This window comes from Heterodontus francisci, chromosome 40 (genome assembly GCF_036365525.1).
Source record: "Heterodontus francisci isolate sHetFra1 chromosome 40, sHetFra1.hap1, whole genome shotgun sequence".
Classification (NCBI taxonomy): Eukaryota; Metazoa; Chordata; class Chondrichthyes; order Heterodontiformes; family Heterodontidae; genus Heterodontus; species Heterodontus francisci.
The window spans coordinates 15,881,714-15,896,884 of NC_090410.1; the positions used below are offsets into that span (position 1 = coordinate 15,881,714).

A 15,171-nucleotide genomic window follows, 5' to 3' on the forward strand; every position below is an offset into this window, starting at 1 on the left:
GGAGAAACTCCTTCACCCAGGTAGTAATTAGAAAGTGGAACTTGCTACTACATGGAGTAGTTGAGGTGACTAGCACAGATGTATTTAAGAGGAAACTAGGTACGTACATGAGGGAGAAAGGAATAGAAGGATATGGTGATAGGATTAGATGAAGTATGATGGGAGAAGGTTCGTGTGGAGGATAAACACCAGCTAGAACAGTTGGGCCAAATGGTGAGTTTCTGTGCTATAAATTCTATGTATTATGGCCATCTCAAGATTGGGAATACACTGTGTTGACAACCAAGCCTACGATCCTGTGCTTAACCATTCCTATGCAGTAAGTCACCAAATCAGCTCAACCAAACTGTTCGAAACATTTCCCATCAGATTCCTTTATCTGCAATAGCTCTCCTCTTTTCCTCAAGTCCACAACCTTGAGTGATTCAGGACGTGTTGAGAGATGGCTTTGAGTGTGTTGATGTGAAGTGGGTTGACCCCGTCATTGGGAGGTACATTTGAGTGCATGACGATGAGTTGATTAGAGGTTCCTGGGTTTGGGTGAGTTAGGGCATGTTGATTGATGGCAGTTGGGTTTGACCACAAATACCAGTTTATAAAAACGATCACAACGTCTTTCGGGTGTGCTTTGTTGATGGAGCAACTATTTTACGGACAGAAACATAAAGATTTACAGCACAATAGGAAGCCATTCAACCACTGTGCCTGTGCTGTAACAACCAAAGCAATTCAGGCAATTTTCTTATCTTCAATACTACAAAATCCTGAGGTAAAGAAGCCGTCAACTTGAGTCTGTCCAACAGGGTGGAGTCTGTAAACCCACCCTGTTTATTTTTGACAATTCTATTTGTGAAGTTTAACTTGTGTCTGTTCTTCATGCACAAGCTTCTGAACGAAAGCCACATAGTTTAATTATGGCAACCAGACACGGTAAACAGAACGCTGCTTTTCCAACCAACCTCCGGTCCAATCAAACCCATCTACCACCAAAATACCCAATCCACTTTGCACCAAAACACTCAAGCCAAACTCTCATCAACAACCCTAACCTGCCTAAACCCACCAACATCCCTCAACACATTCAAACCCATCCTGAGTGTTTCCACCTAACACACCCAAACCCACTTCCATAAAAACAGTAAATCTGCCTATAATTTTTGTTATTTATTCTTGGGATGTGAGCGTCACTGGCCAGGCCAGCATTTGTTGCCCATCCCTTAATTGCCATTGAGAAGGTGGTGGGAGCTGCCTTCTTGAACCGCTGCAGTTCATGGCGTGTAGGTACTCCCACAGTACTGTTAGGGAGGGAGTTCCAGGATATTGACCCAGCGACAGTGAAGGAACGGCGATATAGTTCCAAGTCAGGATGGTGTGTGACTTGGAGGGGAATTTGCAGGTGGTGGTGTCCCCATGCACCTGCTGCCCTTGTCCTTCTAGGTGGTAGAGGTTGTGGGTTTGGAAGGTGCTGTAAAAGGTGCGTTGCTGCAGTGCATTTGTAGATGGTACACACTGCTGTCACTGTGCCGGTGGTGAAGGAAGTGAATGTTTAAGCTGGTGGATGCTTTGTCCTGGATGGTGTCAAGCTTGAGTGTTGTTGGAGCTGCACTCATTCAGGCAAGTGTAGAGTATTCCATCTATACCAAGTGGAGGGTATTCCATCTATCATATATTCCACCTGACCTATGCCTTGTAGATGGTAGAAAGACTTTGTGGAGTTAAGAGGTGGGTTACTCACTGCAAAATTCTCAGCCTTTGACCTGTTCTTGTAGCCACAATATTTATAGGGCGGGTCCAGTTAAGATTCTGATCAATGGTAATTCCCCAGGATGTTGATAGTGGGTGACTCAGCAATGGTAATGCTCTTTAATGTCATGGGGAGATGGTTAGATTCTCCCTTGTTGGATATGGTCATTGCCTGGCACTTGTGTGGTGCGTGTGTTACTTGCCATTGTTACTTACTATTAATACACACTAGCTTACCTAAATCCAACTTCTCCTCAACGTACCTATATCCATTCAAACTCACCTCCCAATGACATGCCCAAACCACTTTACACCAGAATACTCAAAGCCAACTCTCAACACATTCGAACTCGCTTGAACCCACCAATCTCCTCTCAACTCATCAAACCACATCATTGCTAACTTATCCAAACCCATCTCCTACCAATATACCCCTGTACACCCTGACAGGCTGTCTCAAGCCGACCACTCACTAACTTTTCCTTAACACGGCCAAAAATACCTGCTTGCCAGCACACCCGAATCCAGCCTCTACTGACCCTTATCTGAATGGCATGCTTTGCACTTTAACATAGGTAGTGATAAAGTTAGGACTGTAATTCTCATATACTTACATCTACCATTTGCTGGACATGCTTGCTGACCGTCAGGGCATCGAGCTTTGGGGCAACACCCGAGGCCCAATCGACAACCACAGGTGGCTTGCAGGGAGGCACTGACTGGAAGCAGACAGAAAAGTGTTAAACCTTCAGTAAGTAATAACTGAACAACTGGAAGATCTGTCATCCGACTGAAATCAGTCACCAAATGGTGTAACCAAATAAACACACATAACAGAAAAATAATCTCCCTCAATCTTCTCCTCTGGTATGACATTGGGCACACTTTGTTTTACAAAGATCTGGTAGCCCATGACTACAAAAATAGTCATTGGGCAATCACATTTTGGAAGACCAATTTTTCAGATCAAAAGGCTTCATTAAAACATGGTTTATAAAGTACAAAGAGCTCCAACTAATTTACCTTATACCCTAAAGCTGCACAGTTATTGATGTCTCTCAGTTCTCCCTTGGCCTTGTGTGTGTGCTTTCAAATTACTGAGGAGAGGCAGCCTAGGAGCGGCCATTTTGTGCACAATCCCAGTTGCCATGACAATTGTGATGTGGATTAAGAAAGAAAACGAGGACTCGCATTGCTATAGTGCCTTTCACATTCTCAAGCCCCAAAGTGCTTCACAGCCAATTAAGTACTTTTGATGTAGGAATGTAATGTAGGAAAGCATGCCAACTAATTGGTACACAGCAAGATCCCACAAACAGCAACGAGGTAAATGACCAGCTAATCTGTTTTAGTGCTGTTGATGAAAGGAATGTCTGTTGACCTGGACTCCCATACCCTTAATTCAAGCAATTCTGTGGGATCTGAGAGAGTTTAACATCTCATTTGAAAAGCAGCATCTTTGATAGTGGGGTTACAAGCTTGAGCCTTTGAAGTGGAACTTAAGCTCATAACTATCTGATTCCGAGGTGAGGATGCTATCCACAGAGCCAAGCTGACATCTCTATCCATGTTGTTTTCTCTCTCCTTGTCGAAGGGATCGAGACAAAAGGCAAATTCATTGATCCCACTTTTCCAGTGAGGAGATTCATATGAGGGGAGCACATGGTCTAAAAATCTGGCTTCAGAACAGTAGCAGGGCATCACACTCACCCCACACTCTCTTCAACTGAGATTCCCCGTTCTTAGGCAGCTGGTTTCTAAATGCTTGAAGTCACAAACCATGAGGACTCAGGACAACTCCAGTAGGTGTGTCGGGGGTCACTCCTTATTCGAACCAGCATCGTGTGGCAGTTCAATAGAACGCACTATCATTAAATCATTAAGAAGGGCAGAGTCGAATCTCCCAGAGGAGAGTGTGAGATCTCTGCAAACATTGGGCTGTGCTATGGAAATCCTGTCTGTACAACAAGTACCTTGAGATGGGTGGATCAGTCGGACAGGGGCTACTGGAGCAGCTTGGGATTGCCTTCAGCAGCTTTTGGAAGAGTTCAAGATAAAATGATTAGGAACTGAGATACAGCTACCGATTCAACACACAATCCCCACACTCAGCCAGTGATGTAGTGTGGCTCAGCAGGGTGGGTGTCAGACAAAAAAAAAGGACAATTTGTAAAAAAAGTGCAAAAGATCAAGAAGAGATATGTAAACCATATAAACAACTTTTATCTCTTTCACATCCCCGATTTTCATCATTCCACCGTTGGCGGCTGTGCATTTAGCTGTCCAGGCTCCAATCTCTGGAATTCCCTTCCTAAACGTCACTGCCTCTCTCCTCCTTTAAAACCTACCTCTTTGACCAAGATTTTGGTTGCCTGTCCTAATATCTCCTTATGTCGCTCGATGTCAAATTTGATAATGCACGTGAAATGCCTTGGGGCGTTTTGCTAAGTTAAAGGCACTATATAAATGCAAGTTGTTCTTGTTGCAGAGACCAGGTAGCGCTGCCTGATGTCTCAAGCTGCAAACCACAGCATCACTTGTCATAGCTGTACATGATTGTTGCCATTATCAGTAACAGAACTGCGGTGAGAGATTTTATTTTTCTATCCTCTCAAAGCGCACCAGACACTTTCCACGCTGTGTGATTCAGCCCTGGCATTCGGTCACAGTGCAGAACAGGTCCATGCAAAACAGCTGCCCTTTGGCATTGCGCCAACCCTTGACAAGCGAGCCCGGACAGTGGGAATCCGCAAACTATTCGACTGTGGCAGGCATCACAATTGAGTGCAACCCACATTTCGTCCATGCGTTTCCCAGCCAGAGGTCACTGCATAGCGACCCTAAATTATACTCACCTCCCGCACCCCCCGCCAACCCAGAGATTCTGAGCTTTGTTCTATCACTGTCACAGCTGGGTTGACTTAACTCAGCAGAGACTTGATATTAAACCTTGGATCTTCCTGTTTTAAGTGCCTTATTGCGAGAGCAGTTAACAACTGAGCCAGAGAGGGAGCAGTGCAGGGGCAGAGGAGGCGTATAGCCGCTCCCTACTCTTTCATCGTCACGGGACTAGGTAACTCATTCAACAGTTGTAAAAAAGTGCATATTGCATCGACTAGGCTTGTACTCCCTTAAATTTGGAAGATTAATCAAATTGGGGTGTATAAGATGATTAAAGGAGTTGATAGGGTAGATTGAGAGAAACTATTTCATCTGTTCTGGGAAAACAAGGGGGCAAAGCCTAAAAATGATAGCTGGGCCATTCAGGAAGCATTTCACACAAAGGGTCGTGGAAATCTGGAACTCTCTCCCCCAAAAAGCTGATGAAGTGTTGGGGGGTGGTGAAAGGGGTAGTCAATTGAAATTTTTAACATGAGATTGATAGATGTTTGATAGGGAATGGTATTAAGGGTTGTGGAGCCAAGGCAGGTGAAATGAGTAAAGACACAGAGTAGCCATGATATGATTAAATGGTGGAACAATTTAAGGCTCTGAATTCTTACTCCTGTCTCTATGTTTGAGCTGACATCAAGGGCAGGATTTTTGCCGCAAGTCAGGATCCTGCTGTCAGGCTCAAATCGGGTGACAGAAGCCCGCACTGTGGGCTGGATTTTGTGCTGCTGACACTGGGCCGAAAAGGCAGGGGAATCCCCGCCTTGGACTTTTCGAGGCCCCCTGGCACGAACTTACATTGTCCCTGCACTTAAGTGCCCAGCCCGGGATCTCAGTCCCTTTAAAGACGGGGATCCCGTCTCTGACAGCTGCTGGCCAATCACAGGCCAGCAGCTCAGAGTATCGGCAGCGCCACCAGGGGCAGTGGCCACTGCTGGTACTGCAGAGGCCTTGGCCACCACCCCCATCCCCCACCTCCCACTCCCCAGGAGCAGGCTGGAGACCCAGATCTCAGGTAAGTGAGGCAGGGTCGTCGGGGCCAGTCCGGAAGGTCCTGGTGAAGGGGCGATGGGAGGGTAGGCATTAGGTTCAGTGGGGAGGGGGTGTCCAGGGAGGTGGAGTTATTTCCAGTGGGGTTTCTCTGTGGGCCACAGATTGCCTACGAAGGAGGGACCCCTCCCAAGCCGGCAGGGAGGGGACCTCGTATTACTGGACAACCTCCCCACATATCGGAGGCACCCTGCATCGCTGGTTAAATCCCAGTGGCGGGGGGGAAGAGGCCTACAAGTGGCCATTAATAGGCCACTTCAGGGCCTCAATTAGCCTCTGGGCAGAAAGGGTACCATCACTCTATCCCACCCCAACAAATTCACTTGGTGACGGGAAGGCAATGGGCCCTCCGCCGCCCCCTCGCCCCTGACCCCGACTCAAGGGGGCCATAAAATCCAGTCCTCTGTGGGAAACTGTCACTCACTGTGATTTTCCCTGAATTTTTTTTTATTCACTCTTGGGATGTGGGCGCCGAAGGCAAGGCCAGCATTTATTGCCCATCCCAAATTGCCCTTGAGGATTTGCCAATTAATGGATGTTAAGGATCGCATTAACAACGTCAACTGGCTACCTGCCAATTGTGGCGGGATAGCCCTACCACATACGGCAACCAAGCCCGCCTCCAGGAAATCGGCCCAGGGGACAAGATGGAGTCAAGGAACCGGCATGCCAGTTGGCAGTGTGAAATTGCACGTCCACTTGCCTCTGTGTCCGCCCCCATTGGGGCCTAAAAATTCACCCCCAAGATTCTCAAGTTAAAAAAATTAAACTAATCAGATTTCTAATAAAGAAATGTAATTAGATTTCATGGAATATTTTGCGAAGATAAATTATGGAGCAGGGAAAAGGAAGGTGAGGATAGATGAAGCTGGGATTGCATGCCACAGCTTGAGCCACTTTTGGGACATGTGATATTCTCCACTGCCTTGTGTTGTTGTCATTCATTCACTTCCCATGTATTAGTACATCTGTCCTGCCCACTAGTTTAGCATACTCCCCCATATATCAGGCACTGGCCTCCAAATAGATTAATATAAAATCCCATCACAGCTTGTATACTGCAATTTCTCTGTGGTTCTTCCGATCTTCTGAGATGGCAGCGAAACCCGCTGGAGATATAACGTAAGTGGTCACTTCTCCCGGGAGGGTGAGGGAGTGGGTGGGGGGAGATGCATTCCAGAGACCCTCTGCCCAAGTTCTGGGAGTAGATCGGGACAATCCTTGCAGTATTTATAGGCATAAAGTCTTCCTGTGACCTCTGTGCCGAGCTGGATTGCATTTTCTTACCACTGTTCGGTGAGTCTTTGGTTCCTTTGCATAGGACAGCTCATAGATTTCATCTTCAGTGTAGTATAGGTCAAGCGATAACTAAGAGAAATAGAGAAGACAATTACAGCAATGACTGGGTAACTGCACAGATAACAAGACAATTAGAGCAGTGTTTGACCTTAAAGTCATTGAGCCATATGGAGATAAAGATGGTCAAGAGTAGGAATAGACTGGATGTTGGGAGATTCTTCTTTTCCCGAAGAGTCATAGAGTTATACAACACAGAAACAGCCCCTTTGGCCCATCATGTCTGTGCCGGCCATCAAGCACCTAACTATTCTAATCCCATTTTCCAGCACTTGCCCCATAGCCTTGTATGCTATGGCATTTCAAGTGCTCATCTAAATACTTCTTAAATGTTGGGAGGGTTCCTGCCTCTACCACCTCTTCAGGCAGTGCATTCCAGATTCCAACCACCCTCTGGGTGAAAGATTTTTTCCTCAAATCCCCTCTAAACCTCCTGCACCTTACCTTAAATCTATGCCTCCTGGTTATTGACCCCTCCGCTAAGGAAAAAAGTTTCTTCCTATCTAACCTATCAATGCCCCTCATAATTTTGTATACCTCAATCAGGTCCCCCCTCAGCCTTCTCTGCTCTAAGGAAAACAACCCTAGCCTTTTCAGTCTCTCTTAACAGCTGAAATGCTCCAGCCCAGGCAACATCCTAGTGAATCTCCTCTGCACCCTCTCCAATGCAATCACATCCTTCCTATAGTGTGGTGCCCAGAACTGTACACAGTACTCCAGCTGTGGCCTAACTAGCGTTTTATACAGTTCCATCATAACCTCCCTGCTCTTATATGCTATGCCTTGGCTAATAAAGGCAAGTATCCCATATGCCTTCCTAACCACCTTATCTACCTGTGCTGCTGCCTTCAGTGATCTATGGACAAGTACACCAAGGTCCCTCTGACCTTCTGTACCTCCTAGGGCCCTACCATCCATTGTATATTCCCTTGCCTTGTTAGTCCTCACCTCACACTTCTCAGGATTAAACTCCGTTTGCCACTGCTCCGCCCATCTTACCAGCCCATCTATATCGTCCTGTAATCGAAGGCTTTTCTCCTCATTATTTACGACACCACCAATTTTCGTGTCATCTGCGAACTTACTGATCATACCTCCTATATTCACATCTAAATCATTAATGTACACCACACCATTGAGCTTTGTGGGACGGCTGCTGACCCTCTGCCTTGAAGGGGGAGCTGGAGCAGTTCCTAATGGGCAGAGATTACATTGCATTGAAGGCAATTGGTTTTATAGATAGCACTTGGTGCCTGTGATCTCCTGGACTGGGTTCAATGGCCTGAGCGGGTCAGAGAGGAATTTTCCAGAGTATTTTTTTCCCTTATTGACCCTGGATTTTTTCTCTGCTTCTTTCTGTCTCTCCCAAGAGATTACATGATTGCTGGAGGTGTACTGGGGGTGGAGGGAGGTGCAGTGGTGCTGTGTAGAGCTGAAGGGAGATAGGAAGTGTCTAATCATGATGCTTTGGCCATCATGAGTGTGGGACAGGCTTGACAGACAAGCTGGATTGACCTGCCCATCACCTTCATAAGCTTGTATGTCAGTAACTGTTCTTAAGGAACACTTAAAGAGATAAGCAAGAGGACAGTTATAACAGTGTTTTGCCTTACCAAGACTGTTCCATGTGGCCAGGAAGTCTGGTCATAAGACACAGGGACAGGAGGATGGTTATTGCAGTGATTGGTCTTAAGGATATAAAAACAGATAGTCAGACTGGGTCAGTGAGGAGAATCCAAGAGCCTGAGATGGTTTTGTTGTGTCTAATTACTCAGGTTTGGGTCAGGTACTATTCTCCTACGTTGGCCCAAGAAAGCTGGATTTTCTTTTTAACATTTGGTGTGTCAGCACAGGCAGGAAAGTGTTACTTTTAAAATTTTCATCCCTGTTTTCAAATCCCTCCATGGCCTCACCCCTCCCTATCTCTGTAACCTCCTCCAACCTTGCAGTCCTGTGAGATCTCTAGGCTCCTCCAATTCTGGTCTCCTGCGCATCCCCGATTTACATCACTCCACCATTGGCGGCCTTGCCTTCAGCCGGTTAGGCCCTAAGCTCTGGAATTTCCTCCCTAAATCTCTCTGACTCTCTGTCCTTCCTTGACGTTCCTTAAAACCTACCTATTTGACAAAGCTTTAGGTCACCTGTCCTAGTACCTGCTCATGTGGCTCAGTGTCAGAATTTGTCCTGTGAAGCACCTTGGGACATTTTACTACATTAAAGATGCTACTTAAATGCACATTGTTGTTGTAGTGGGGAATCTAATGCTTGAAAGTCTAGTGGTCAGTGTGTATGTCCATTCACCAGCAGTCTAGTGGGACCATATGTATCCACATAGACTGCCAGTCTATAATGGCCCACATATTAACCTATAGGCTTAGGGACATTTTTCAAACTTGTCGAATGCCTGAATGTAAAACCAATCCCTAACCCTGAGAGGAACTGCAACCTGTATCCTGAAGTGTTTGCTCCCTCATTTAAGATGAATAGCATAAAGGTAAATATGACATGTCTTCTTGTGCTGAAGCCATGCAGGCGAGGAGACTTGCACCTGGGATCTTGCACAAAAGCAGCCGAAAGTGGCTATTAGAATGTTCATGAGCGTGCACGGTGATGCCCGTCCCTCCAAGTTTCTCCACAAGGTTGTAATTATTGCAGGTTTGAACCTCAGTTATGACGCTGTAAATCCATCATAACTGAGGCTGAGTCTCCTGTGAAGCTATCCTGTTTGTCCTTCAGATTAATGTTATCATCTTTTTTGTTTGGCTCTTAGGGGAAACGCAGAGGCATCAGATCCAGGAGGCCAGTTTGCCTTATAACCCTTAACCTACCCAAACCCAACTCCACTCTATTCGCAGTTGGCACCAGAGGGGCTGTTCATCCAAAGTTTGCTTTTGCCAGCTCACAGCAAATGCATCATTTGGACTTTCCAACTTTGGAAATCTCCTGATGGGAGACCCTGAAAATCAGACTGAAGGGAAGAATCCTGATACAGGTGTGCCCTTGCCCGCACCAACAACTTGCATTCATATAGTGTCTTTTACACAGTAAAACATCCCAAGGTACTTGACAGAGCGCTATCTGACAATTTTTGACATCAGGTCACATAAGGAGATGTTAGGACAGGTGACCAAAACCTTGGTCAAAGAGGTAGGCAATTAACGGAAGAATTACAGAGACCCTGCTTTGAGTTAGTTGGGATTAGCCTTTATTCATCAACTTGCCCATCCAGGTGGCTAAAGTGCTGGACTCACTGTCAGGAGATGCACAAGGTCCTTGTTGGCTTCGAATGGCGGAGTGCTGCCCTGGATTTGAATCAGCTCGGAAATGCGGCTGTAAAGTTGCTGAAGCTTGTTCAGATTTATCTTCTTATCTTCGATATAGTCCGGCAGCGCCTCATTCAAGGAGACAAGGTCCTTCAGGTGGACCCCTAGAATGGGGATCTTAAACCCTGTGCATTCACTGAAGACACGGCGATAGTTGTTATAGTTACTGCACGAGGAGAGAAGCTCCGTCATTTCGTTCAATGTCTACATTGGAAAGAAAGGAGAGGGTTATCAGAGGAAGTGACTAATCATCATGGAGCTGAGAATTGGCATTGGAAAAACAATCACCCATCCATTCATAACGTTATGATCAGTTGTTCCAATTTGTTTTCCCTCTTCCCTGAAGAGACACAATGTGGTAAGTGTCCACTGGAGCTAGTGGACTTCTGGTGTCTTGCACAGGTGACCTATATGAACCTCTTGAGGGTCTGCATACTATTTAGGAACACAGGAACAGGAGTAGGCCATTCAGCCCCTTGAGCCTGTTCTACCATTCAATGAGATCATGGCTGATTTGTATCTTACCTCCATCCACTAGCATTGACCTTTTCTGACTTTGGCTAGCAAACACCTATCGACCCCAGATTTAGAATTATTAATTGAGCTAGCTTCTACCACTTTTTGTGGGAGAGAGTTCCACCCTTCTGCCACCCATCGTGTGCTTCCTAACTTCTCTCCTGAATGGCCTGGTTCTGATTTTAAGCTTATGTCCCCTTGTCCTAGACTTGCCCACCACAAAAACATTTCTTTCTATCTACCCTTTCCATTCAAAATGCTAAAAACCTCAATCAAATCATCCGATAACCTTTTATATTCCAAGCAGTTTCTATAATCTCTCCTCATGATCTAACGCTTGGAGCCCTGGTAACTTTGTAGTGATTTGATGAGGCTATTTAATGATAATGGGTTTCACAGGGGTTCATATCTGGCATCAACCAGCATTGTCTTCCCACTCTACAGTGAGAGGATCACTCGAGAGCAGTGACAAGCAGGAACCCACGCTGATTTTCCCAATGGCACTGAGTTCAGTTATAGTGTCTTCATTGTTGGCCTAACTGAGATCAGCTGACTCAACCTAGGCCACAGATCAGACCTGGGATCTTGCTAAGCTGTATGGCTCAGTAACTCACCAAGTGGTGCCTCTATCCACTGCGCCATCAGGGAAGCAAATCTCCACCCCTACCCATTTCCACTTTAGGAAATAAAAAATCAAAATAAACAGAGTCTTTGGGCTGAATTTTCCCAGCCGTGTGAAGATGGGTTTGCAGGCGGGGTGAGGGTGGAAAGTTGATGGGAAATTCCATTGGGACAGCTCTGCAACACTGTCCCGCCTCTGGCCGGCTTTCCCTGGGTAGGGCTGCCATGGGAATCAGCAGCCCACTCCACAGAGGCGGGCATCCAATCACTCCAGTTAAGGCCTGAATCATGGAGACGACCTAGTGGCAGGTCGGAGGGTCGGAGACTCCTCCCAATCACCCAATGACGGAGCCACAAGGCTGAAACGGTGGCAGCCACAGCCACAATCATTCCTGTGGCGGCGTGGGGGATCCATTTTGAGGCGCCCTCACACTTACCTACCTCCCTCAGCAGCGCCCGCCTCTCTGGGTTGTCCAGTGCTTGGAGCCCTATCAATGGGTCTCCCCCGTGTCACAATCCCACCCTCTTCCTAGAATGGCGAATGCGCAGGCGGATTCATGTAAAGTTGCTGCAACCAGCACACTGAGACCAAACACATGTTCAGGACCTGCTTATGGTCCGTCACAAAGGTGATCTCCCTCCACCCCTACACCAATTCTGAATTCCTGCACTCCTGAATTGCACGGTGGTTTGTTGTTTGGCTTCTTCAGTAACCCACACCTCCCTACTACCCTCAGCTGAGATCACGACAATGCAGGGTGGCTATTAACCAAAGCTTTGCCAATGCATGGCACAGTGTGTTAACATACAGCCATGTACCATGGCACGGCTGCACCGTGACAGGACTGAATAATGGGGATTACTTTTGGCAAACTCCACTGATCTGCTGCTGCATCCAGACAGGGATATGGACCGTGTGGAATGGAATAATTCTGCTCTTTACTGAAACAAATGTATTTTTCTTTGCTGGGGAGTGGGTGTAGGAGTCAAGAGTGTCATTGCCTCCCAACTTAAGACTTTGGCAAAGAATAAAGCTTGGAAGTTCCACTGTGCAAAATCACCATTTGCATCAAACATCTCTAATTAATGAGAGCAGTAAAACAGTAGGCAAAAGACTCCGATCTGAACCTGTGAAATGTTTGTGTAACAATACTGTGTGCTGTAAATTACAGTCTGAAATCTCTCTCGGATCATGGGCTCTTACAGCACAGAAGGAGGCCATTCAGCCCATCGGCCTGTGCCAGCTCTCTGAAAGACCTACCAATTAGTCCCACTCCCCTTTTCATTCCCCCTATCCCTGCATACATTTCCCTCAAGTATTTATCCGATTCCCTTTTAGAAGTTACTACTGAATCTGCTTCCACATCATTACAGGCAGTGCATTCCTGATCACAACAACTCGCTGAGTGAAAAGAATTTCTCCTCATCTCTCCTCAACCTTTTTTGCCAATTATTTTAAATCTGCGTCTTCTGGGTTCTGACCCTCTTTACTACAGCAAAACTTCTCGAAGGGTTTCAAAATGATATCAATGCATCCTAAAGGGGGCACCATTTCAGTGTTGTCAACATGGGCAGGTAATTTTATCGCATGTGGCAACTGGTTTTGCAGAGCAACAATTCTTCATCATTCTGGTATACAGCAGATAAACACTGGCACCATTGCTGATAGGATTTCAACATGAAATTCACAAATTTCAAGTGCTACATTGACACACCCATTGCACACGTGCAAATCCACAGTAACGCACATGGAGACAGAGGTTTAAATGTTTAACGGTAGCAGATATTTGCTGCATTCGAAAGTCATGTCATAGATGGTTAGAAGTCAATTGCAGAGTGAACCTTCATCAGATCTATACTCTGGTCCACAGTTTTTCCTCTCTCTCCACCATCAGACCCCACCCATTCTTGCCAACGAGCCTAGTTGACAACTGAATCGGGAGTGCACTCATGCACAATTCCCCAAAAGCCCGAAAACAAAAGCAAAATACTGTGGATGCTGTAAATCTGAAATAAAAACGGAAAATGCTGAAAATACTCAGCAGGTGTGGTAGCATCTATGGAGAGAGAAACAGTTAATGTTTCAGGTCGCTGTTGAAAAAAACATCATGAACTTTGTTCCTCTCTCCACAGATCCTGTCTGAGCTGCTGTTTATTTCCAGCATTTTCCTGTTTTATTTGCCAAATAAATGTTGCCTCATGCCCTGCTGGTACCAAGATGCTGCTGGGGGAGCATCCTGGAGCTAAATAGCCAAAGCCCCGATTTGGAGATACATCTGTAAAGAGACAGACCTTTGAGACATCCTGAGAGAGATAGGAGCTGGTTTCCTTGAGTCTGGAAATGGCACTGTGACAAAGACTTCCGATGACTGCCATTAGTGTGTTGAAGTTCTGGAGCAGCCGAAGCTTCTGTGAGGGAACAGAAGTGATGAAGAACATCAAATACTCTGCCTGGAAGGTGGGGTCATGTCAGAGACTCATACTTGAAAGGGACACCATCTACATGTTTGCAATCACAGAGCATGATAGCATAGACTGAGTTGAAACACATCATTGGCTTACTTGACACTATTGTGACAGAAATAATGGATAGCATTCCTCTATTCCCAAATAGAAAAAAAAATTGCCCCTTTAAAAAGGATAAAACCTCTCAATTAGAGCTGTGCCCAGGAAGTTGTTTTATATCATTTCCTCTTTTGGAAAATACGAAAAATGTTGTACAGGAAAACGCCCAATGATGCAGCCAGGCTATCTAACACAATTGTTACTCCTTAGGTATTTTTTTTTTCCATTCGTCAAGGGACGTCGCTGTCACTGGCTAGGCTAGCATTTATTGCCCATCCTGAATTGCCCTTTGGAAGGTGGTGGTGAGCTGCCTTCTTGAACTGCTGCAGTCCGTATGGTGTAGATACACCCACAGTGCTGTTAGGGAGGGAGTTGCAGGATTTGACCCAGCAACAGTGAAGGAATAGCGATATAGTTCCAAGTTAGGATGCTGCATGACTTGGAGGGGAGCTTGCCAGTGGTGGTGTTCTCATGCGCCGCTGCCCTTGTCCTTCTTGGCGGTAGAGGTAACCATTTTGGAAGGTGCTATAAAAGGAGCCTTGGCGAGTTGCTGCAGTGCATCTTGTAGATGGTACACATTGCTGCCACTGTGCGCTGGCAATGGAGGTAGTCATCACAATATACATACTCCACACCCCACCCTACGCAGAGCCATGTAATCTCCTGAAAGAGATGAAAAAAAAGATAAAAACCCAATTGAAAGCTGTAGCATTTCTTTCAACAAGGAATATCCTTGTTTTCACACTTAGAATTCAAATTCACATGGCTTTTTTTAGATAAGTTACCGGATCTGGCTGAAGTCGTGGATTATCCACTGACATTTCACCTCTGGGATTTGGGTCTAAATCTATCCAATGTTGATGCTTCTAAAGCCTCCCCTGAGAAGAGAAAATGTTGTGAAACGTTTCCTGGGCCACTTAACAAAAAAAGAGAAAAAGCAAGATTTGCCTTCCACAACCAGCGGACATCTCAAAGTGCTTTAAAACCAATGAACCACTTTTTGAAGGATAGTCACTGTCGTAGTGCAGGAGACATAGCAGCATAATTGTGCACAGCAAGCTCCCACAAACAGCAATGTGATAATGACCAAATCATCTGTTTTTGA

At 45.9% G+C, this 15,171-nt stretch overlaps 1 protein-coding gene across 9 annotated transcripts in view; it reads right to left on the minus strand.

Annotated features, from left to right (window-relative positions):
- Positions 1 to 15,171, minus strand: part of LOC137353116 (RAS guanyl-releasing protein 1-like) — a 171,196-nt gene that overhangs the window by 43,737 nt on the left and 112,288 nt on the right. For all 9 annotated transcript variants that reach the window (XR_010969817.1, XR_010969815.1, XR_010969816.1 and 6 more), the window contains 4 exons: positions 13,794 to 13,910; positions 10,293 to 10,568; positions 6,973 to 7,053; positions 2,358 to 2,462 (listed from right to left, as the gene is read on the minus strand). Coding sequence is in view for 5 of the 9 variants with exons in the window: in XM_068019124.1 (XP_067875225.1) it covers positions 2,358 to 2,462; positions 6,973 to 7,053; positions 10,293 to 10,568; positions 13,794 to 13,910 (579 nt within the window). In the remaining 4 variants the exon portion in view is untranslated. The remainder of the gene's footprint in view (positions 1 to 2,357; positions 2,463 to 6,972; positions 7,054 to 10,292; positions 10,569 to 13,793; positions 13,911 to 15,171) is intronic.